Source organism: Triticum aestivum, chromosome 2B (genome assembly GCF_018294505.1).
Source record: "Triticum aestivum cultivar Chinese Spring chromosome 2B, IWGSC CS RefSeq v2.1, whole genome shotgun sequence".
In the NCBI taxonomy this organism is placed as follows: Eukaryota; Viridiplantae; Streptophyta; class Magnoliopsida; order Poales; family Poaceae; genus Triticum; species Triticum aestivum.
Genome location: NC_057798.1, coordinates 783,915,730 through 783,940,572, shown reverse-complemented (window position 1 = coordinate 783,940,572; position 24,843 = coordinate 783,915,730). Strand labels below are relative to the sequence as shown.

At 44.8% G+C, this 24,843-nt stretch overlaps 2 protein-coding genes across 4 annotated transcripts; both read left to right on the top strand.

The window, feature by feature from the left end:
* The first annotated feature begins 5,343 nt into the window (after window positions 1-5,343).
* LOC123047383 (poly [ADP-ribose] polymerase tankyrase-1) lies at window positions 5,344-11,712 on the top strand. Of its 3 annotated transcripts, XM_044470924.1 has the most exons (12): window positions 5,344-5,496; window positions 5,626-5,679; window positions 7,004-7,168; window positions 7,275-7,415; window positions 7,672-7,811; window positions 7,975-8,061; window positions 8,197-8,328; window positions 9,558-9,710; window positions 10,375-10,476; window positions 10,728-10,895; window positions 10,993-11,072; window positions 11,372-11,712. In XM_044470924.1, the coding sequence occupies exons 1-12, from the start codon at window positions 5,451-5,453 to the stop codon at window positions 11,415-11,417; spliced, it is 1,314 nt and encodes a 437-aa protein (XP_044326859.1). In that variant the 5' UTR covers window positions 5,344-5,450; the 3' UTR covers window positions 11,418-11,712. The 3 variants fall into 3 exon arrangements, with proteins under 3 accessions (XP_044326859.1, XP_044326856.1, XP_044326858.1); XM_044470921.1 differs by having other exon boundaries at window positions 7,975-8,328; XM_044470923.1 differs by lacking the exon at window positions 5,344-5,496 and adding an exon at window positions 6,690-6,906 and having other exon boundaries at window positions 5,663-5,679; window positions 7,975-8,328.
* A 7,296-nt stretch (window positions 11,713-19,008) lies between these two features.
* Window positions 19,009-24,312, top strand: LOC123047382 (putative disease resistance protein RGA4). The gene is made up of 4 exons (XM_044470920.1): window positions 19,009-19,285; window positions 19,393-19,624; window positions 20,100-23,535; window positions 23,841-24,312. Exons 3-4 carry the CDS (start codon window positions 20,132-20,134, stop codon window positions 23,866-23,868), a joined length of 3,432 nt encoding a protein of 1,143 aa, XP_044326855.1. The 5' UTR covers window positions 19,009-19,285; window positions 19,393-19,624; window positions 20,100-20,131; the 3' UTR covers window positions 23,869-24,312.
* The last annotated feature ends 531 nt before the right edge of the window (window positions 24,313-24,843 follow it).

Sequence of the window (24,843 nt, the reverse complement as noted above, 5' to 3'; positions counted from 1 at the left end):
AAGGGGGGTGGCCGGCCCTAGTAGATGAGATCTACTAGGGGGGGCGGCGGCCTAGGGAGGTTTCCCTCCCCCCCAAGGCACCTAGGGGTGCCTTCCACCACTAGGACTCCTCCTAGGGGGAAACCCTAGGCGCATGGGCCTTGTGGGGCTGGTGCCCTTGGCCCAAGTAGGCCAAGGCGCACCCCCTACAGCCCATGTGGCCCCCGGGGATGGGTGGCCCCACCCGGTGGGCCCCCGGGACCCCTCCGGTGGTCCCGGTACAATACCGATAACCCCGAAACTTGTCCCGATGCCCGAAACAGGACTTCCCATATATAAATCTTTACCTCCGGACCATTCCGGAACTCCTCGTGACGTCCGGGATCTTATCCGGGACTCCGAACAACATTCGGGTTACTGCATATACATATCCCTACAACCCTAGCGTGACTGAACCTTAAGTGTGTAGACCCTACGGGTTCGGGAGACATGTAGACATGACCGAGACTCTCTTAGTCAATAACCATCAGCGGGATCTGGATACCCATGATGGCTCCCACATGCTCCTCGATGTTGTCATCGGATGAACCACTATGTCGAGGATTCGATCAAAACCCTGTATGCAATTCCCTTTGTCAATCGGTACGTTACTTGCCCGAGACTCGATCGTCGGTATCCCAATACCTTGTTCAGTCTCGTTACCGGCAAGTCACTTTACTCGTACCGTAATGCATGATCCCGTGTCCAACACCTTGGTCACATTGAGCTCATTATGATGATGCATTACCGAGTGGGCCCAGAGATACCTCTCCGTCATACGGAGTGACAAATCCCAGTCTCGATCCGTGTCAACACAACAGCTACTTTCGGAGATACCTGTAATGTACCTTTATAGTCACCCAGTTACGTTGTGACGTTTGGTACACCCAAGGCATTCTTACGGTATCCGGGAGTTACACGATCTCATGGTCGAAGGAAGTGATACTTGACACTTGCAAAGCTCTAGCAAAACGAACTACTCGATCTTTTATGCTATGCTTAGGATTGGGTCTTGTCCATCACATCATTCTCCTAATGATGTGACCCCGTTATCAACGACATCCAATGTCCATAGTCAGGAAACCATGACTATCTGTTGATCACAACGAGCTGGTCAACTAGAGGCTTACCAGGGACATTGTGTGGTCTAAGTATTCACACGTGTATTACGATTTCCGGATAATACAGTTATAGCATGAATACAAGACAATTATCATGAACAATGAAATATAATAATACTTTTATTATTGCCTCTAGGGCATATTTCCAACACTGATCTGGCTGCTGGGATAGCCGGACTTCCATTAAACGTCTAACAAGATGTAGCCAGGCCTCCCAACGATTTCCAACTAGCGTCCGTCGAAAACTAATATTGAGGGGAGCGGATTGTAAAACAGTTGCAAGGTAGGCTTCTCTATGTCGGACAATGTTGTACAAAGTAGGATATTGAAGTGCAAGAGGGGTCTCCCCAAGCCACGCATCCTCCCAAAACCTCATAGTGGCACCATTCCCGACAATAAATTTTGTCTTGTTGAAAAAGAGTTGTTTAACTCTCATCAAACCCTTCCAAAAAGGTGAGTGGGAGGCCTCACATTCACTTGAGCCAAGGTTTTAGCATAAAGATAATTATTACGCAAAATATGTGCCCAAGTAGCCTCAATCTCAGACGACAGTTTAAATAGCCACTTGCTAAGGAGACATATGTTTTTGACTTCCAGATTTTCAATACCTAGACCTCCTTGGTCCTTCGGCCCACAGATTATATCCCACTTAGCAAGCCTATACTTTTGTTTAAGCTCATCATTCTGCCAAAAGAATCGAGATCGGTAGAAATCTAACCTTTTCCTGACGCCCACCGGAACCAGGAAAAAGGATAAGAGAAACATAGGCATACTGGTAAGGACCGAATTAATCAGAATCAATCGTCCTCCGTATGACATGAGCTTCCCTTTCCAACAACTCAGTTTCTTTTCAAAACGATCCTCGATGCATTTCCACTCAATGTTAGTCAGCTTACGATGATGAATGGGTATACCTAAGTACGTAAATGGTAATGAGCCCAATTCACATCCGAACAATTGTTTATACGTCTCCTGGTCATCATTTGCTCTTCCGAAGCAAAACAATTCGCTCTTGTGGAAGTTGATTTTGAGCCCAGACAATTGTTCAAATAAGCATAACAGCAGCTTCATGTTTCTTGCTTTCGCCAAGTCGTGCTCCATAAAGATGATAGTATCATCAGCATATTGAAGAATAGAAATCCCGCCGTCAACTAGATGTGGAACCAAGCCACCTACCTGCCCTGCATCCTTTGCCCGACCTATTAAAATAGTCAAGCATATCAGCCACTATGTTAAACAGGATCGGTGACATCGGGTCTCCTTGCCTTAGCCCCTTGTGTGTTTGGAAATAGTGTCCTATGTCGTCATTTACCTTAATCCCGACACTCCCTTTTTGCGTAAAGGTATCAATCTGGTTTCTCCAGGTCGAATCAAAACCTTTCATACGCAAAGCTTGTTGAAGGAAAGGCCATTTAACTTTATCATATGCTTTTTCAAAATCCACTTTAAAAACTACGCCATCAAGTTTTTTGAGTGGATCTCATGGAGCGTTTCATGCAAGACAACAACCCCTTCAAGGATGTTTCTATCAGGCATGAAAGCAGTCTGGGACGGATGAACTACAGAGTGCGCAATCTGCGTAAGTCTGTTCGTCCCGACCTTGGTGAAGATTTTGAAACTCACATTAAGTAGACATATAGGCCTGAAGTACTCAATGCGAACAGCCTCTGTCTTCTTAGGAAGAAGAGTTATCGTCCCAAAATTCAGCTTAAACAACTGAAGCTGTCCCTCAAAAAACTCCTGAAACATGGGCATCAAATCTCCCTTGATAAAATGCCAGCACTTTTTGTAGAACTCTGCCGGAAACCCATCCGGTCCTGGAGCCTTATTATTCTCCATTTGTGCAACGGCCTCAAACACCTCTTTCTCTGAAAAAGGAGCAGTCAGGAGCTCATTCTCGGCAGTCTCAAGTTGAGGAACATCCTCAACCCTAGACTCATCTAACGACACAAAAGTCTCTTCCGGGGGACCAAACAACTGCTTATAATAATTGGTAATGTAAACTTTCAGATTGTCTTGACCAACTATCGTCCCTTCGTCTTGTTCTAGTTGGAAAGTTCTCTTTTTACGATGCTTCCCATTAGTAATCATATGAAAGAATTGAGTATTATCCTCGCCTTGTACTATTTTGCGAACCTTAGCTCGCAACGCCCACTTCAATTCCTCCTCGCGAAGAAGCTTTTTAAGTCGCATCTCCGCCTCTATCTTTGTTTCCAACTCACTGGAATCCAAGATAGAAGTTTCTGCTTTAACTTCAAGGTTTTGAATAAGTAGAAGAAGTCTCTCCTTCTCCGCCTTATAAATTCCATGTGTGTGCTTAGCCCAACCACGAAGGAACCTTCGGAGATGACGAATCTTGCATTGCCATCGCTCGATAGGCGTCCTTCCTCCTGAGTCTTTAGCCCACTCCCGAGCTAACAACTCAAGGAACCCTTCTCTTTCAAACCAGGCAAGTTCAAACGAGAAAATGTTCTTGTTGCCTACAAAATTTTGAACTTCGGAGTCGACTAGTAACGGTGTATGATCCGAGACACCTCGTGTCAATGCCTGCACAGTTACCAAAGGAAACTTCTGTTCCCATTCGACACTTGCTAGAACACGGTCAAGTTTCTCAAATGTCGGAACCGGTAACGAATTAGCCCAAGTGAATTTCCTACCCGAGCTCTATCTCTCTGAGATCCAAGCTTTCGATAATAGTGTTGAACATAAACGACCATCAGCCGTCAAAATTGTCAATATTCTTTTCCTCTTTTCTTCGGATAATGTTGAAATCCCCCCCACTAAGAGAGGGAGTTGTTCGTTACCACAAATACGAACCAGATTCGCCAAAAAATCTGGCTTGAGCTCTGGTTGCGCAGCTCCGTAAACCGTCACCAAAGCCCAATCAAACCCATCTACCTTAGTTCTAACTCGAAACTTGACAGCAAACTCTCCCAAAACTACACTCCGAACTTCCAACGTTTCGCACTTGACCCCAAGTAAAACCCCACCGGATCTTCCTCGAGGGGGGAGGTAACGCCAGTCAAAATCAACCCCCCCGGACAAAGTGGCAAGAAATTGAGAAGTGAAATTGCTTCTTCCAGTCTCAGACAAAGCAGTAAAATCTAAATGATGTTCAAGAGAAGCATCCGCTAAGAACCTTCTTTTAGCCAAGTCTCTAAGACCTCTGCTATTCCAGAAAATGCCTCTCATAAATCGTCATGAAATCTTTTGGCAGTACGGATCCGAGCACTCCTACGCACTGCCGAGACTGGATAGACCTTCCGTTTCCACGTCCGTTTTGGCATTATGTGACCATCAACCTGATCACCGCACTCATTGTCTGCTTCTAGCACCAAGGGCTCATCTACATGAAGAGACGTCTCAGGATTGGTGTCCTCCTCCGTCTCAAGTAGTGCAGGGTCAAGATCGGCACACAAGCCATCAAAGACCTTAACCCCAAGCGCATCTATCTCCGAGTCGTTCATTGGTTTAATAGCAGCAATGTGACGAATCATATCTACCGCACGTTTGATGTGTTCCATGTCTATGATTCCTTCCTTTTTGATCGCCAAACTTTTGGGTGTGTTTTATCGCCGAACTATCGCATGATGATCGCCGACTTGTGGCATGATGATCGCCGAACTTTTGGCCTTTTTTGGCAGCAGGAAGGACAAGTTTGAATTTTTGAGCGTTGATATGCCGGCTCAGTCTTTCATAGATGCTCATAGGGGTAGGGTGTGCATGTATGTGTTTCATACTCCCTCCGTTCCACAATACATATGAGCGCTTGTGTTTGTACCGATGTTTAAGAAAAACCGCCGGCGCAAATTCCTTTTGTCGGTTGCGCTGGGGGGCCAAACGGCAGATGCTCCTAGCTGCCGCCACCCAGCGACCAACATTCCCCTCGTCCGTCTTCTGAGATTCCGAACGTGCATGTGGGCCACCCATGTCATCGACCTTGCACGCATACTAATCAGCCCCAATGACTTTTTTTTGAACATCAGTACAGACACAAGCACTCATATACACGCGCATACACTCATCCCTATGAACGTACACACGCACACCCTATCCTTATGAGTCCCTCCGAAAGACTGAGCCGGGACGCTCCCATGAACCTGGTCCACGTACGCCCAGGAGCTGGCGTCGCTCCCGCGGCCTCAGCCACAGCCGTGCACCGGGTCCAGGCTCCAGCGAGCCCCAAACCAAGCAGAGCGAGCGAGGGAGGGAGCGCTGGCCAAAAGCCCAAAGCAATTGGCAAAGCCTTCCCTTCTTCCGGAAGCCTCCCTGCTACTGCCTCTGCCACGGCGAGCGCGAGAGGGGCCGCCCATGGCTGCGCCCTTCCTCTACACCCGCAGCTCCGGCAACGGCACAAGTACGGCCAGCCTCCCCCTCCTCCCTTTCTCTCTCTTCGACTCTCTCTCGCCGACCCTCGCTCTCTCTAAGTACGGGCGCTTTGTGTGTGTGTGTGTGTGTGTGTGTGTGTGTGTGTGTGTGTGTGCAGGTCAGGACGCGGCCATGCGAGCGGCGTTCGACGGCGACCTCCGGCGCCTCAGAGGTCAGCCTCCCCTCCCCCTCCGCCGCCCCCCACGTTCCTCACCTTCTCCCCGCCTCGCGAGGCCGTAATTTGTCCGGTCGCGCTAGGGTTTTGCTTCTGGCTGCCGTGGCGGTCGAGTCCCCGGCGGCTAGATAGGATAATGTTGTTGAAAGATGATGATGCGAATGCCGCCATTGTTCCTTAGCCGCACCAGTTTGCAGCGCACCAGGGGGAAATGCCCCTTGTTAGCTAGCGTAATTTAATTTAATTTTCCTCCTGCGCTTGTGTGGAGCACTACGATGGTGGGCTGTCTTGTTATTATTATGCCGTATGTATGTAATCTAGCCAATTAAGTGTAAAATTAGGTGTATACTGTAATTGTTCTATGAATTATGAAAACAAAAAATTGTTCTCTGAGACTCTGAGTTATGAAAGCAAGAATTGTTCTCTGAATTGGGGTGGGGGGCCTGTTGGCATAATTTTCTTTCTGCACTTGTGTGGAACAGTGCTATGATTGTCTTGTTAATTTGGTGTCACCTCTCCCATTCTAGTCATTCAATTGTAAACTTTGGTGTGTATACTAGTTGTTCTCCGAATTATGAAATCTTTTTGTGCGATTGTGGTCTTGTGGACTTGCGCAATTAAGTGTAAAATTAGGTGTACGCTGCGATTTTCCTCTGAATTATGAAAACAGAAATTGCTCTCTGAATCGGGGAGGATTTCTGCACTTGTGTGGAACAGTATGATGGTGAGTCATCTTATTATTATGCTGTATGTATGTAGGCTAGTACTATGATTGTCTTGTTAATTTGGTGTCAGCTTTCGTATTCTAGTCGATTAAGTGTAAAATCTGGTGTATACGGCAGTTATTCTCTGCATTAAATAATCTTTTTTTGCGGTTGTGGTCTTTTGGACTGTTCAAAGGGAAAGGCGAGTTATCCAGAATTTGGTCAAAACAAGTGCTTGCACGGGGCACATCTTACGATCAGATCACTATTCTTTTTGTCAAGTCTAATTGACTGTGTGTCCAGGACGTGAACAAGTCCCTCGACATGAGTGGAATTGGGAAGCCTTTAGGGTACCCTCCAACCCTCTTTAGTTCGATCAAGTCAACTGAATTTCCGAAATCACAAATATACTTCATTTGATTGAACCAAGGAGGGATGAAGGGTACTCTAAAGCTCACCACTTTGCATGATTGCATCCCTGCTGGACTTAGTGAGGTTCCTGTCCATATATACAAAACATGTGGGTTCCTTTTCGTTTGGTTGTCTAGCTAGTTATTATGATTTGGCAGTTTGATTCATCGGTGTGTTGATGCTCGGGTGTTCACTTTGGGAGAAAGGTACTGTAAAGAGCCTCGACGACCCAAGGGTGATCTTCTCTTTCGACATGGGTTATGGCCTTGGTGTGCTGCACATCGCAGCCGCCGGAGGGCATCTTGAGGTTTGCAAATACTTGGTGGAGGAACTCGGGGGAGATGTGAATGCTCCTGCTCCTGGAGTAGTAGGTCTTTCTCTAACTCTTCCTTATTTTTTCTGGAAATTGGCACCTGTCATGCCTATGTTTTGCACCATGAGATGTCTGAATTGCGTTGTTGTGCTTTTTGATTGCAGACTTTGCAGGCGTGACACCCTTTATGTTATCTGCTCAGTCTGGCGATGTTTCTACTGTGAAGTATTTGCTTGATCATGGTGGTGATCTAATAAAAGCAGATGCTAAAGGACGCACAGTTCTCCACCATGCGGCAGGCATAGGTAGCTCCCCTGGCCCCTCACCCATGCAATTTGTTTTTGTATTACAAAGCCTATCTTTGTGTAGGACACTATGGGTATGGTTACTCCAATAATATCGTAGAAGAAGAAATATATCTGTGATCATTTTCATATGGATAAATTTGCCCCATTTATGATTTACACCATGGTGATGGTGGTCATTATAGTAGCAGTTACTTGCTGCCGTACACTCTTATGTGTAGCCACATGACTTGTGCAACTATGTTATTCACCGCAGGAAGCTGTAAGGTTACTGAGTTCCTACTCTCAAAAGGAGTACCCGTTGACATAGACTGTGGCCGTGGTACACCACTCCATCAAGCTGCTACCAATGAACATGATAAAACAGTGAAGATTTTGTTGGAACACCATGCAGATGTATATAACCCTTACCTTTTCATATTTTCATTTTTTGTTTTCAGAGTTGATTTGCATAGGTAGCTTGTATTCTGTTGGCTACTTGGATTGACAACTTATACATGGCAGCTCATATTCTATTTCTTAATTCCTTTATTTTTCTAACAATTATTACTCTTCGCAGCCAAACACCACTGTCATCGGAATGGGTACTGCCCTGATGGGTGCTTTATTGTATCGTTCTTTGAAGTGCATGAAGCTGCTGATTAAGGCCAGTGTTCTATTTTCTATATCTTTTCATTGCTTTGTTCCGATTTTGCTTAATCTACCATCTCTGCCATGCTTTTGTGTCGGTCTACATGGAGAGGGAGCCGTGAAACATTCTATTCCACAATCCTTTTTACAGGCTGGTGCTGATGTCAATCGAGGGGGCTCCCTTCCGATGACTCCATTAGTGTTCACTACAGGGTGGGGAGGCTATACCAACTTTGTGAAGTTTCTGTTAAAGGCAGGAGCGGATCCTAATATTCCTGATGTTGTATGTTCTCTATATCTATTCTATTCGAACTTATGCTGATATGAATTTAAGTTGCTTTTAGTCTTTGACTATGCCATGCGAAGTTGCACACACCTACCAAAATACTGCATGTGTAGGCAAAAGGTAGGTGTGTGAGCTTCCATTTTAACTGTTCATATCAACAAATGCATATCACTGTTGCTGACTATTCTGTCTGTTCGGAAATATTTGACGTTCTAGTTTTGTCACAAGTCAAACTCTTTAAGTTTCATCAAATTATAGATAAATTTACCAACATCTACCAAACCAACATGGAGTATTGTCACAAGTCAAAATAAGTGTCGTGGTTTTATTTCAAATTTGAATCAGTGGGAGTAGCAAATTTTGAGTTCTTCTAGAACAACATGCTCTGTTCTGTGCAATATTGTATATTTGTATATCCTTAGTCTGAAATGGTTTTGCATACGGTGAATGTCTTTGTATTGAGCTCACAAGTACCCAAGATATACCAAGTGTTTCCCTATTTAATATGAGGTCGGTTCTTAACTTAACATTTGATGAGATACTGAGATCTCATAATACAGTATCCAGGGTAGCCACATTTGTCAAATGTACTCACCCAGCAATCACCAGAATGACTTGAATTCTCTTAGGCTGTGTTTGGATGTATGTATTCAGCTTACTTTATGTTGTTTTCTTCATCCCAATTGTTGGTATTCGTTCATTTACTCTGAAGTGTCAAATTATGTTTGTGCTTTCAATAATCATGGAACAATTTTAAAATTCATATATAGCTACTTTTTCCTATAGTTTTATCTATATAATTCATGGGGATTCATAAAGGGTATGCCACTAAACATGCCCTGTTACCTCTCAATCTCAACTATTGCTGAAATACCTGTTTTTAATCCCTTGCTGAAGGAAGACCTTTTGGTATGCTGTCGAAGTACGTTGACTGTTTGAATTGCTGCTAGAATTTAGAAATGCTTGCTGGGATGAATCCTGGTGGAAACATTTGGTACCAGTATTATGTAGACCCTGGTCCTCTCCCATGGTTATTATAGTTTCCTATATGGTTTATATCTTTTCATAATGTTCATATTCTGTTACTGCATTCTAAAGGGTCCTTTAATTATGAACTCCCTCTGTTCCACATTATGGTCGTGGTTTTAGTTCAAAACGACAATAATTTTGGAATGGGGGGAGTAGTTAATTTCAAAAGAGCTGACATTTTTCCTTTTGTTGCACAGTATGGTAGGTTACCGATAGAGCTTGCTGCTAGACGTGACTGCAAGGAAGAAGTTGAAATGTTGTTTCCTTTGACATCCCCAATTCCAACCATCCCAAACTGGAGTATAGATGGAATCATCTCGCATGCAAAATTGGAAAGTGCAAAGCCACTGGTACATTATTTATTCTGGATAATGCTTGTACATAGTTCAAAGCATGTCTCCTATATTGTGGATGTGAAGTTGTGAATTGTGAAATGCACCCATGTATATGCTCTTTTAGTAACACTAGTAAGCGTACATGCAATGCACATTCATATTTTGTAGAATATAATTTGTAGAGATATTTGGTAGAGTATTAATTGCACGTTGATATTAGGTAATATATTAATAACATGATAATTATGTAATTATCGCTGATATTGATATTTGGTATAATATTTATTGCATGTTAAGCATGTTGAGCACTCGTCATTGAGGCAATCATGGTCGTTGGATTGACATGAATTGATGACCGAGATTAGTTGGATCTGCCCCTTTGAGTCTTTTTATATTGGTATGTAGATATAGTAATAATTTGAGATATTAATGATAACTAATGTTGGACCTTTTCCTCTTGTGATTAAAATCTTGTTGTGTGAGTAACTGCTGCCTTTTGTTATGTTATTAGTATACTTGAGAAGTTACCATAATGTGCACTTTGCATTGCAGCATAAGCATATCTAGATACCAAGATATAAAGAATGTGTAACAGAGTTGTTAAGTTTCTATTTTAATTGGAATATCTTTGAAATGATGCTTCATTCCTACATTATATTTTCAATGTTCTATCATTCAGGGTGGAAGGCACCTTGAACAAACAAAAGCTGTACTCAAGTCGCATGCAGATCAGGCATTCAGGCTCAAGGACTATAAGTTGGCATCAAAAGCATATGGTGTGGTAAGCCCCTTAAACCTTGTCTATGGACTATGGTGGTTTAGAAGGCAACCTTTTCTATTAACATGGAACAAGTAGCAGAACATTATTTGTTTGCTAACCAGTTTTCTACTATTGTTCTCTAGTTTCCCGCTTATTAGGTGTTAATTTGCCATTATTATGTATTCCTATAGGATTAATATTAAATCTGCGGGACTAACCTCAACCTGGCACAGTGAGATGATAATTGTATAACCTGTTATGCTTGACCATAGGCAATAGATGCCGCGCCGACTGCAACATTGTACGCGAACAGGAGTCTTTGCAAACTGCTGCTGGATGATGGTGAAGGTGCTCTGTCAGATGCTCTCAGATGCAGAATGCTGCGACCTAACTGGGTGAAAGCTTGCTACCGTCAGGCTGCAGCTCACATGCTACTCAAAGTGAGTTACTACATGGTCCAGTTTGCCATTGTGTTTCCCCACTCTGTTGAGTCTATATAGTCGCTCATGTTCCTCCTTTGACGTGCTCTGTGCCTAGGAGTATAAGCAAGCTTGTGATGCTCTCCTGGACGCTCAAAAGTTGGATCCTGGAAACGTAGAGGTCGAGAGAGAGCTACGGTAATCTTCTGTCTTGTATTTATCTCTTTTGATTTGAGTACACGTCTTGCGTGCATGAACAACATATACTCCCTCCGTTCGGAATTACTTGTCGCGGAAATGAATGTGTCTAGACGTATTTTAGTTCTAGATACATCCATTTCCAAGACAAGTAATTCCGAACGGAGGGAGTACTTCCATACTAATGACCAGCAGCTGCACACTGGACCAGCGTGCCGACTGCCGAGTGATCCTTCCATAAATCTGATGGTGCTGGGATTCCAGCTGAAATTTGTTTCATTTTGGTTAACTCTGTGCAGGAAGGCCAGGGAATTAATGAAAGCTCACGGTGAGGCTGACAAGTGAAGCGTGCTTTGTTAGGGAAACACTCTTTTTTGGCTTGGATTAGAGTAGTTGATCAACTGAATGTGATGGTACTTATGTGACCAGAAGAAGGCTGGTGGTACCTAACTTGGATTAGAGTCGTTGAATTTCTATAGTTCTTACTACTGCTACTTGTTGACTGCATGCTGAGAGGATTTGGTGTGAAAAGGTGCTGTAAAACTTGTTGACTCGCATCACAAGTTTTATCTCTGTTGAATATTTGCTGAGTTTTCAGACATCAGTAGAGAAGAAAAAGTGAAGCAGTACTACCCTCTCATTTGCATCCTCTACTCTCTGAACATGCATGGGGAAGTTTCTGCTCAACAATGTTGCTCGCTTATTGCTTCTCCGAATAAGCATGTGCTCCAGTCTACATGTTGATCATTTCAATTGTAAGTTTGTAACACATTTATGAACACTGTCATTTGTCATGAGTTTGATCGGAAATGTTTGCTCAATCTAGAGGCCTTGTATGAAAATGGAGAGATTCCTAAGAAATTCAGAAGAATATGAAAGACTCCTAATCTTTTTCTTTTGATTGGCGACAAACTCCTAATCTAGAGGAGTAAGTAAATGTCTAGAGGCCAGGCACAGACTCTAGGTTCGAAACAGATGCCTAAGTCGCTTATTACTGTACATCTCTTTAGGGCTAATCAAACACATGCCAAGGATTTATTCTTGCCCTGTCAAAGCCACTTTAGGCTCTCCAAAATGTGCAGGTTAGCACATTCTTGTTGATGGCCGGTAAATGAAATTTCTAGTTGTTTAAGAAAAAAAAAGTACTAGCTGAAGTAAATATCTTTCATCATTAGATCCATCCATCAAATATATTCTCAAATTCTATTTATTTGATATTGCAAAGGTTGATGTGTTTCCTATAAATGGTGAACGTAAATGTATTTTCTATGCAAAAAAAGATGTAAATGTATTTTGAAATATATTTTTTGAATGTGTTCACATATTTTGGGCCGCGACCAGCCTGCTTCCAACATTTGGCCCAACCCAAGAAGAACATGCCCAACCCTCCTAAGCAGGCAGGCACGAGCTCACTCCACTCGCTAGCCACCAGCTACCGCCTCCACACCACTCCTCGACCTCCCCACTTCGCCGGCCATGTCAAATCGCCGTGTCTCGCCGCCGGAGCCGTTCATCGGCGTCAGCATGGAGCGGTTTGAGGCCAGCCTGGAGAGCGACGGCTTCGGACCCGGGTCGCTGGGGCCCGGCATGGACATGGTGAGGACCGTCGTCCAATGCTCCCTCCCCATGCCGCCCGTCTCCCCCGCCGCCCCTCTCTCGCTCGCCGGCGCGGCCTGGCTCCCCGGCGGCGCCGAGCGCATCAGCGCCCTCCCCGACCGCCTCCTCCGCGACATCATCTCCCGCCTCCCCGCCGCGGACGGCGCGCGCACCGCGCTGGCGCCCCCTCTGGCGCTCGGCGCCCCTCGTCGTCGCCGACACCCACTTCCTCCCCAGCGGCCGGTGGATCCCCGGTGTCGGCGAGGAGGATTCGCCCGGGGTCGCCGACCTCGTCACCCGCGTGCTCGCGGCGCACCCGGGGCCCTTCCGCTGCGTCCACCTCACACGCACCGCCATGGACGCGCACCGGGGCGAGATCGCGCGCTGGCTCGACGTCCTCGCCGCCAAGGGCGTCCAAGAGCTCGCCTTTATAAACCGCTCGACATCCGCCTCCCCGCCACGCTCTTCCGCTGCGCCCCCCTCACCCGCCTCTTCCTCAGCGCCTGGAGGCTCCCGGACACGGCCGCCTTCCCCAACCTCCGGGAGATCGGCCTCTCCCTCGTCGCCGTGGAGGACCGCGACCTCGCCTTCCTGCTCGACAGAAGCCCCGTCCTGGATATCCTCACCGTCATTCTGTCACAGGTCCCGGTGCGCCTCCGCGGTCCGCCTCGTCAGCCACAGCGTGCGCTGCGTCCAGCTCTGCTATTCCATCGTGGCGGTGGTCTTGGTGGTGGACGCCCCTCGCCAGTATGTCCTGGAGGTGCTGCAGGGTTAAGATTGGCCATGCGCCCAAGCTGCGTGTTATTGGATACCTTGAGCCAGGAGAGCATGACTTGGAGATTGGCAACACCGCTATCAAGGTCATTCCATTGTACTAGTAGTTAGTTCATAACTTCATATGTATACATTTGTGAGTAACATGTGTGCCATGCCATCCAAAATATGATCTTAATTAGCAATATCTTCAACATTTGCATCGCAGGCTGGGACTAAGTTGACCACCAGCACCCTTGTCCCGACTATGTAGTTTGTAGTGGAATCTCTAAAAAGACTTACATTTAGGAACGGAGGGAGTAGTTGGGTTTGAGGGAAGAGGTTGGTTTGCGACTTTCTTGTTGCCTTGTGATGATCAAACTGCAACGGAACTGGCTTCAGACTTGTGGCCACTTTCTATGTCCTCTCCTTTTGTATCATTCGAATAAAAGGCATTTCAGAAGTAACTGCACTCTGCAGCAGCAGCAGAGGTGCATAGAGATGCAAGGAAGGTTCAGACCACTCTTCTGTGTTGGGTTTGCCTTGACCAGAGTCAGCTAGGATTAGTTTGAACAATTAGTAATAATGTTCTTAAGCATTTATTTTTGGCATGGCAGGTGGCATGTGCTGCATTCATCATCAGATTTTCATAGCACAAGAGTCAGTCATTGCGCATCTCTGAGACATGTTCTTAAGGCTGTCTATGTATGCATATTCTTGTTTTAAGCTACGTCTAGATACATCCATTTCTGCGACAAGTAATTCCGAACGGAGGGAGTAGCATAATTATCAGAAAAAAGGAGAGTCAAAGTCCATAATAATTGTCAATAGTAAAAGAAATTTTTGGTTATTTACCCACAACTTGACAAGTTTTCAGAGGAATCTGCTGGACCGACGGCTCCTCGATGAGCTGCAGAGCGAGATCACCAAGAGATGAAGGAAATGGAACATCTTCAACGCCCTCATCTCGCTCCTCCTATGATCATGATTGGATCCGATAATTGGCGGTGTTGAGAGGATACATTACCGACCAAATTGGCGGTGTCAGTTCTGCCTTTTTTAGCAAGTATTTGATGCCTTTGATTATGAAAAGGAATTAAACTAAGCGTTTTTTCTCATTTCTGTCACTAGTAGAAAACAGGGCTTTCGTTCGGGATGCAGACGGCGAGGGCATTCGCGTAGGCCACGTTATCGTGACGACCTGCACGGAGGCCAGATCGCGTATGGCGGCAACTCCAACAACGTCCACGACGGCCAGATCCCGGGTGAAGACGAGGAGAAAACTGAGGTCGCCGATCGGCGGGGAAGGGCGGCGATCGTCCGGACGGGGCGACGTTGGAATGGGCCGCATGATCGCAGCTAGGTCGTGGGTCTCTTTTTTCGCGCGAGGGGCACGTGGTAGATGCGAGTCGGCCGTATCGGCTCGAGCCGTGCGATCGGATGTACGTGTATGCAGACGCCGCATACGGCGCGGGATACGTTATGTACCGTATGCCTAAAGTGCCCTTATACGTTAAGGGGTACCCAAACAGAGCTCTTCCGTGATATAATTTATGATATGCATCAAGGGAGCAGGTAGAATCCTGAATCGGATTAAGAATGCAGCAAGGAGCAGGTAGCATCATAAAGTTATAAGTTAAACGGTAAAGCTAATTTCCTGCCGGCAGGAAATTTACAACAGATCCGCACGACATGGATTCCGTTTATTCTGGATCGAACGGTATCTGATAGTTCGCCCGCCCGTTTTTTCTTATCCTCGCGTCTTTCTCTCGCCGATATTTTCTCTCGATCCCGTTTTTCTCTCGCAGTTCTCTTTCCCGTCCCGTTTTTCTCTCGCACAACCGTTCTCTTTCAAAGAAGAAAAAAAAAATGCAATCCTAGGATTTGAACCCAAGCCATCAAAGATAAGTCATTGTCCTTCTACCAACTGAGCTAGCCCAGCTTCTACGTAAATAGTAAGAAAGACAGTTTTTTAAGATGGAGTTTCTGCTCCTAGGTGCCAAACGAACAGTAAAATCAAATTCAGACAAGCTTTTTGCCAACCAAGTGATTCGAACCGTGCATGATGTAGTAGTTAATTTAACTAAGCAACCATCTCATTGATGTCTCCTTTTCCTGAAGAACTAAAAGGCAATGTGCTTTTTATATCTACACGAAATTTGAATCAGATTTTTTTTTACTAAAATGTGGTAATTTTTTTGTAAATAGTATGATTATTTAAGCACCATATACCTGATAACTTAGGTATAAGCACCGCGGTAACTTTGACTACATGAAAAAAATATTAAAAACATATACCCGATAACTTATGTGTAAATATCATGATAATATACACATCCAAATCTCATAATTCAAATGCAAACACCGTGGTAACCTCTACCAAATGATTTGTTGTTGTTAAAACTGTTGGGGAACGTTGCAGAAAATTAAAATTTTTCCTACGGTTTCACCAAGATCCATCTATGAGTTCATCTAAGCAACGAGTCTAGGGAGAGAGTTTGCATCTACATACCACTTGTAGATCGCGTGCGGAAGCTTGCAAGGTGATGATGTAGTCGTACTCGACGTGATTCAAATCACCGATGACCTTAGCACCGAACGGACGGCACCTCCGCGTTCAACACACGTACGGAACAGCCACGTCTCCTCCTTCTTGATCCAGCAAGGGAGGGAGGAGAGGTTGAGGGAGATGGCACCAGCAGCAGCACGACGGCGTGGTGTTGATGGAGCTGCAGTACTCCGGCAGAGCTTCGCTAAGCTATAAGGAGGTGGAGGAGGTGTTGGGGAGGGAGAAGGAGGCAACCAAAGGCCAGGGCTCAAGGTATGAAGTCCCTCCTCTCCCCCCACTATATATAGGGGTGCCAAGGGGGGTGGCCGGCCCTAGGAGATCCAATCTCCTAGGGGGTGCGGCGGCCTAGGGGGGTTTCCCTCCCCCCCAAGGCACCTAGGAGGTGCCTTCCACTAGTAGGACTCCTCCCCCTTGGAAACCCTAGGCGCATGGGCCTTGTGGGGCTGGTGCCCTTGGCCCATGTAGGCCAAGGCGCACCCCCTACAGCCCATGTGGCCCCCGGGGATGGGTGGCCCCACCCGGTGGGCCCCCGGGACCCTCCGGTGGTCCCGGTACAATACCGATAACCCCGAAACTTGTCCCGATGCCCGAAACAGGACTTCCCATATATAAATCTTTACCTCCGGACCATTCCGGAACTCCTCGTGACGTCCGGGATCTCATCCGGGACTCCGAACAACATTCGGATTACTGCATATACATATCCCTACAACCCTAGCGTGACTGAACCTTAAGTGTGTAGACCCTACGGGTTCGGGAGACATGTAGACATGACCGAGACTCTCTTAGTCAATAACCATCAGCGGGATCTGGATACCCATGATGGCTCCCACATGCTCCTCGATGTTGTCATCGGATGAACCACTATGTCGAGGATTCGATCAAAACCCTGTATGCAATTCCCTTTGTCAATCGGTACGTTACTTGCCCGAGACTCGATCGTCGGTATCCCAATACCTTGTTCAGTCTCGTTACCGGCAAGTCACTTTACTCGTACCGTAATGCATGATCCCGTGTCCAACACCTTGGTCACATTGAGCTCATTATGATGATGCATTACCGAATGGGCCCAGAGATACCTCTCCGTCATACGGAGTGACAAATCCCAGTCTCGATCCGTGTCAACCCAACAGCTACTTTCGGAGATACCTGTAATGCACCTTTATAGTCACCCAGTTACGTTGTGACGTTTGGTACACCCAAGGCATTCTTACGGTATCCGGGAGTTACACGATCTCATGGTCGAAGGAAGTGATACTTGACACTTGCAAAGCTCTAGCAAACGAACTACTCGATCTCTTATGCTATGCTTAGGATTGGGTCTTGTCCATCACATCATTCTCCTAATGATGTGATCCCATTATCAACGACATCCAATGTCCATAGTCAGGAAATCATGACTATCTGTTGATCACAACGAGCTGGTCAACTAGAGGCTTACCAGGGACATTGTGTGGTCTAAGTATTCACACGTGTATTACGATTTCCAGATAATACAGTTATAGCATGAATACAAGACAATTATCATGAACAATGAAATATAATAATACTTTTATTATTGCCTCTAGGGCATATTTCCAACAAAAACATACCCCCCGATAAATTCTGTGTGAATAACATGATCATTCAAGCACCGTAGACCTGATAACTTAGGTACAAACACCGCGATAACTTCAACCAGGTAAAAATTATTGAAAACATACACCCGATAACTTATGTGAGAATATCATGATAATATATGCATCCACACATGATAACTTAAATACAAACACCGTGCTAACCTTACCAGCCGTTTTCTTTTTGTTACTGAGACCATCCCGATAACTTTTGTGTAAATAACATGATTATTTAAGCACTGTAGACCTGATAACAGGTACAAATACCAAGGTAACTTTGAACCAGGTGAAAAATTATTGAAAACATACACCCGATAATTTTTATGTAAATAGCATGATAATATACACATCCATATATGATAACTTACATACAAACACCCCGGTAACCTTGACCAGACGCTTTTTGTTGTTGAAAATATACCCCGGTAATTTTTGTGTAGATAACATGATCATTTAAGCACTACATATCTGATAACTTAAGTACGAACACCACAATAACTTTGAACCAGGTGAAAAAATTGTTGAAAACATATGCCCGATAATTTCTGTGTAAATAACATGATAATATACGCATCCACACCTGATAATTTACATACAAACACTGCGGTAACCTCAACCAGACGATTTTTCGTTGTTGAGAATATACCCTGGTAACCAAAATTCATAACTTGTGTGCAAAAAGAGTGGTATTTTTCGTAGCTAATAACGTAGACTCAAACACCATAGTAAATTTTTACCGGAGGAAAAGTTGTTGAAATATATCCTGATAATCTTCGTGTAAAGTTTTCATGTTGCCCATGCTAAACTTAGCATGCTTCTCACGCTTATCAGCATTATAATGATAGAGTTGTCAACCTTTGTCATGTTATTTGTTATCAGGGCGTTATGTGAAGTTACCATGATGGTCATGTCATAGTTATCACGCTGCTTATTCCAAGTTATCAAGACTGTTTTTTTGCTAATATGATAGAAAGAAAAAGGGTTCAAATACCCCTGTTTATGTATTGTGGACAATAAAAAAATACGGGTGAGTCGGTTGGTGGCTGTAGTAGCTACTCAGGAGACCAAAGTTCAAGTCCCCTTTTAAGCACTTTATTTCTTTTTCTCCGCTATCTAGACTAGTTGATATAAAACCAGACAAGTGAGAGAAGTCTGTGAACCGAGGTGAGAATAAAAATCGGTGGGAAGAAAATCTAGAAGAAAGAAAATCGGGGAAGCGGGAGGAACAACGCAGCGGGACGAGCGATCGAAGGTCGTCCGGATCTGTTGCTAACCACCAGTCGACTGGTGGTTAGCACAGTCCTAAGTTAAAATATGATAATATAACTTACATATCGGTGCACCGGCAAGCGGACAAAGCTGTGAGCTCACCCGGGACCATGGTTGCTTCTTCGTGGAATCTTCACGGAATTTTGTATGCAACAAGGAGCAGGTAGCATCATGAATTTTGTATGCAGCGGCAAGCAAACAAAGCTGTGAGCTTTGCACGCAAATCCTCGGCAGCCTGAATCTTCCTCGACCTCGTCGCCTTCGCCGCCGTCTTTCCCACACCTTTGCGCCACGCTCCTGTCCTTCCCGGCGGCATCCGGCGGCATCCGGAGGCCGCCACGCTCCTGTCCCTCTCGCCGGCCGCCGCGCGCGCCCCGGGCCTTGGCGACGGCGGAGGGCGGCAGCGTGGAGTATGGAAGCCTGGACCACCCACCACCTACTCCTACGTGCTTCTTCAGTTCAAATTATTAAATTCAGAGCTGCAACAAAGCTAAACAAAGATGCACTTGCCTTGCAGCTGCAGGAGGAGGAGGATAGATTATTTCCACCATCCACGTCCGTTGCGTCGAGGGGTCCTTCCCCGAAGTTTCCAACTTGTCAAAGCTCCGTGGCAAACTGAGCCCGACGACTTTGGGGAACTGCTCCTGCTCCCCATCCCATTCAGATCCAGCCATTTCTCTCCTCCTGCTGCGTGCTCGTCCGCGGAGAGACAAGGCCCGAAAGGAGCGCCGCCGTCGCACCGATATAGGGTGAGCACTCCCCCTTGAACCACCCTACCCTTGCTTTGATTTCTTTTACCACATCTGAAACTGCAAACTTAGTTTCTTCTGCGGTTCACATGCTAATGCTACTAGTTTTGATGGCAACTGTATGTATTTCACATGCCAGGAGCAAATTTTCTTTTATCAGGAGGCTCGATTAAAGCCTTGGATGGAGTATACACTTAGTTACTAACTCTCTTTTAGTTTCGATGGCAACTGATTTCACATGCTAAATCTTTTTATCAAGAGGCTTGATTAAAGCCCTGGGTAAATTTTCGTTTTCTGCGGTTGAAACTAATTTAATTTCATGGGAAAACTTTTGGTGAAAAACTATCTGGATCCGGAGAAAACAGTTGCTACAATTGCCGGCTTCTTGCATACTCTGACTTCATATTTTACTTCATAATGCTAGCTTTATCTTGTCTATACTTAATGCTAAACGATGAACACTCTCTGCTTGCAGGACGAAAATTAGATGTCCTGGCTCCGGCCACCATGAGCTTATCAGCTGTCATTGGGGCCATCGGTGGCATCAATGAGTGTGTCACTTTCGGGCAGTGGGCTAAATCCACCATTTCATCCCTGCACTCCCGATGGAGTGGCTCACAGGAGGAGGATCTCCAGGATCGTGCATTGAAGTTGGAGACTGGCCTAAAACTTCTGAGGGACACTCTTCCTACAATGCACGACCTCATTAATAAAGCAGAGTGGAGGAGCCATGATGATGGTGTGGCAAGTCTCCTTCCCAATCTCAAGGATGCAGTGTATGATGCCGAGGACCTTCTTGATGAGTTCACATGGTACGAGAAGAAGGTGCAAGTGGAGGGCGATGCAAGCCACTCTCCTTTCATTGACTTCTTTAATACCGTCATTCAAGGCAGCTTCAACAAACTGGATAGCATCCAGTCGAGGTTGAGCCATCTCTCGAGTCAGATGGAGAGTATAGGGCTTCATGGAGTCGAACAACACTTTGACAAATTAGTCAGGCCAGAGAGCATCTCCTGTTTGCCGCGAAAGGGAAAAAATATATTTATTGGTCGTGACAAGGAGCTGAAGCGGGTCTTGGGATTTCTCAATGTACTTAAACGGAAGAGAGCAACTAGTTCAATCAATGCATCAACAAGCACATCAACAAGCAACCCTGCTAATAATGAATCAAGTCTTCCTGTTTCGGTTATAGGTGGAATTGGTGGTGTTGGAAAGACTACATTGGCCCAGCATATCTTCAGTCATGAAAAAGTGCAATCTCAGTTTGAGAAGAGAATTTGGATTTGTGTCTCAGATGACTTTGATGCGAAGAGGTTAACGAAAGAGGTCATACAATCCTTTACTGGAGTAGTGCCAACAACTGAGAGTAGTTTGGAATCTCTTCAGAATGCTCTGAAGAAGCATGTGAACAATAAAAGGTTATTGATTGTCCTTGATGATGTGTGGGATGATGCCTTGAAGGAAAATGGGCAGCGTTGGGAGCAGTTTTATGCACCTTTTTGCAGTGTCCAAGAGGGAAGTGCGATGTTGGTCACCACTAGATGTCCAAATGTTGCCAAGGATGTGTGCACAACTGGGACTGTTATATTAGAAAGTCTAGAGGATGGCGCCTTCAGGAAATTTTTCAAATTATGCATGTTTGGATCTGAGGATTCTAGCAATCATCCTGACTTGGAGCGCATTGGTGAAAGTATACTTCCTAAATTAAAGGGTTCTCCTTTGGCCGCCATAACTCTGGGCCGCATGTTGAAAGCAATCCCTGAAGTATCACGTTGGAATTCTATACTTGAGAGTGAACCGTGGGCGTGGAAACAAAAGGAGACCGACATTTTACCTGCCCTTCGGTTGAGCTACATATATTTACCATTCTACTTGAAGCCATGCTTCGCATTCTGCGCTTTGTACCCCAAAGATTACAAATTTGAGAAGGCAAAGTTAGCTGAAATTTGGGTGGCAGAAGGCTTCGTGGAGCCTCAAGGTGGTGTTCCCATTCAAGATGTTAGCTGTCAGTATTTTGAAGATCTTGTAGCACAGTCCTTCTTTCAGGAGGTTAATGGTGGATACGTAATCCATGACCTGCTCCATGACATGGCACAAATGGTTTCAAAGCACGACTGCTTCATCTTAAGAAACAAGAGTGACTTTGATAAAGTTCCCCAGAATGTTCGTCATCTATACGTACTCCCTAGCAGTGACTTTGATGAATCCAACTTGCCGAGCCTATGCAAGTACACAAAGCTGCGTACCCTAATTTGCAAGAAGAGTTTAGGAAGAAATGCATGTATTGTAATGGGTCGCTGGTGTACTGAACTTCTCCATATGCGTGTGATGTCTTATGCCTTCACAGATATGTTACCAGATAATATTGGCAACTGGAAGAATCTTCGGTACCTTGAAATCTCTAGACCTTGTTATTTGAAGAAGATTCCTTCAACTTTCTGTTGGCTATATAATATGCAGATTTTCTATGCCAAGAAATGCCAGATGGAAATGCCCGGTGACTTTGGTAAGTTGATCAGTTTGCAGAAATTCGAATCAAACGGATTAACTCTTGATTCCGCCAATAAAGGGGGAAATGGAGTTAGGTCAATAAAGAATCTGAACCAAATTCGTGGATACTTGGTGATAAATAATCTTGGCGCCCTAAGTAAGGATCAGGCAGCGGAAGCTGAACTGAAAAATAAGGAATATCTTGATAGGTTGACACTGAATATGCATATGCCAAGGGTTTTAGGCTACCCTTTGTCTCACACCATCCAGAACAGAGAAGTGCTTGAAGTTCTACAACCTCCTATCAGCCTCAAGTTTCTGGTCCTAGAGAATTATGGCGGTTCCTCACTCCCAAGCTGGTTTCAGCCACAAAACTTGCCAAGTTTAGAATCACTCACTTTTGTAAGATGTGATGGACTCAACAGCATAAACTTAAATGAGATACTCGCATTCCTATCCCTCACAGACTTAACAATTGAATGGTGCAAAAATATATCAAGCCTCGAAGATCTTCTGCATCAAGGTTATGTACCAAGCATCAAGAAAATAGGAATTAGAAATTGCAAGATCTTACCATCAATACCAACTGAAAAGTTCCGGGATTTGCAATTTCTTGAAGACCTGTGGATATCCGAATGTCCAAACATCCGCCTCCAGAGATTGGTTTCGCAGTCCCTTAAGAAGCTCGGCCTGTGGGGTTCTGGTCTCTTTTGCAATATCGACTGCTGCTCCCTCACTGAATTTACTGTATCATGCAAGTCTATCACATACATCCAACTGCAAACGTGGAGTCTTCCAGCACTACAGAGCTTGGAAATTAGCTGTGGATCTCTTACGTCTATTGGAGACTCCCCTAATAGTTCCATTTCCGCGGGCACTGGCAGCATTAGAGCATTCTCATCCCTTAAAGTCATAGCAATTTCTCGCTGTGCTAAATTGCCAACCCTTGATGACCTGCTAACACAAGAGTATCTACCTGCCATTGAGAAAATTGAAATTAGCTATTGTTTGAAGTTAAAGTCCCTGCCAGCTGAAAGGTTTGGGAGTTTTCCTTATCTTAAACATCTGAAGATTTATTCGTGCCCAAGTCTCGAGTGGCAAAGAGGTTTGGTGCTGCCAACATACCTCCAAAGCCTCTGCTTAATGGAATGTGGGGATATCTCTCCATATGTTCCCGGATGCCTACAGAACCTCACATCCCTCGTCTCACTTGAAATTGGTGGATGCAATGGTATAACATCCATTCCAAGCAACATCTGGTACAATAATCATGTATCACTCCAGAAATTGGTGATTGAGAATTGTCCAGGCCTAGTTTCAATCGGTGGAGCAGAAGCACTTGCAAATATCAAGGAGGTGAAGATATGCGGGTGTCCAAACTTAGCGAACGAGGAGCAGATCAATAGAAGATCCGGCCCAAGGTATTTGTGTTAGAACTTGTTTACTGTGCAGTTTTTAATTCTCTGTTGTTCAAAATACCCTATATATATACTGTAAATAACTCATGCATTTTGCAGTAAAAATCCAACTTGTATCTTTATCACGGAAGTACGCTGAACTTGTTGAACACACCTACCTGTTAGTTCCCATGGTTTGAGTAATTCCATACATGTGAGAATGTTTTGAAAAAAAGTTGCTAACCTGTAGATGTACTAGTGATGACAAATTTGCTTCGCTTTATTTGGGGAGCCAAATTTGCTTTTCTGACCATGTTTTCTTCTTCAAGTACAAGGAGGATATGGAGGACTAGGTGACAGGTGATCGAGCTGGAACCAATAGCTGGACTACTTGGAAGTTGGAAGACCTGAGGACAACGGGACATCGTGTATTTTTCCTGCAGCACAAACTCTCCTAGCTGCAATCCATATTTGTGCTCCTCCGGTTTTTTTACGGTTCCATTCCATCAATCTGCAATCCATATTTGTGCTGATAACTATCAGTTCCCAGTTTGCACAATCGTGGCAAAAGTTGTTGTCACTTCTGAATCAGAGTTTGTCCCGAAAAGGATTTGAATATGGTAGGGTTTTTGTCCCAAAGAAGGTTTCCCCACCATATCCAAGTCTGTTTAGACGCCAAGTTGTGCACCTACAAGAGTCGCTGTGCGTCTCTAAGACATGTTATATCTGTATGGATTTTGTGTGTTTTGGCGCATATTAACTCTGGAATATGTTTACCTGCCATGCCTGTTTGTGATTTTACCCCCTTGTTCTGTAGTTTTTGTTGTTAGCTCTGTGGTTTCTGCTTGTGCTCTCTCTCTTTTGCTGGTTTCCCTTATCTCTCTGTTTCTCCCAATACCAAATGGCGCGCGTACCTGAGAAAAAAAATAGGAATGATCTTAGCTGGTCGGAATGAATAGGCAGGCAGCTGGTCTCATTTTTCAAAAGCAAATACTGTATTATCTAGAGTAGTTTGCTGTAGGAGGTTGCAGGGCAGATTTCTAGGCCTCGTCTGATGGGCTAGTATTTCAGAGTTATGGACAAAGTAAAACTAAATGACTCTTTCTAGCACTTCTAAATGTAGGCTGTACATTTGAGAATAAATTGGGATTAGGTTGGACAAGGAGCCTATTTGATTACTACTTTTTATATATTAACGAGCCTATTTGATACTAATGAATTGCAGTGTCCAGCAGAGCTATTAGCCAAGGGTGCAGGGTGCATATTCCTACTAGATAATGAATTAGGATTAGATGTAGGGTTTATATTTCTACTTATGATGAGAGCCTGGCA

Bases quoted from the DNA above. Each gene is read 5' to 3' on its own strand.
- LOC123047383 (XM_044470921.1), top strand. From the start codon at position 5,451: ATGGCTGCGCCCTTCCTCTACACCCGCAGCTCCGGCAACGGCACAA. The intron at 5,497-5,625 runs GTACGGCCAGCC...GTGTGTGTGCAG, and splicing joins CAGCTCCGGCAACGGCACAA to GTCAGGACGCGGCCATGCGA. The intron at 5,680-7,003 runs GTCAGCCTCCCC...TTTGGGAGAAAG, and splicing joins CGACCTCCGGCGCCTCAGAG to GTACTGTAAAGAGCCTCGAC.
- LOC123047382 (XM_044470920.1), top strand. From the start codon at position 20,132: ATGAGCTTATCAGCTGTCATTGGGGCCATCGGTGGCATCAATGAGTGT. The intron at 23,536-23,840 runs GTATTTGTGTTA...TTCTTCTTCAAG, and splicing joins AATAGAAGATCCGGCCCAAG to TACAAGGAGGATATGGAGGA.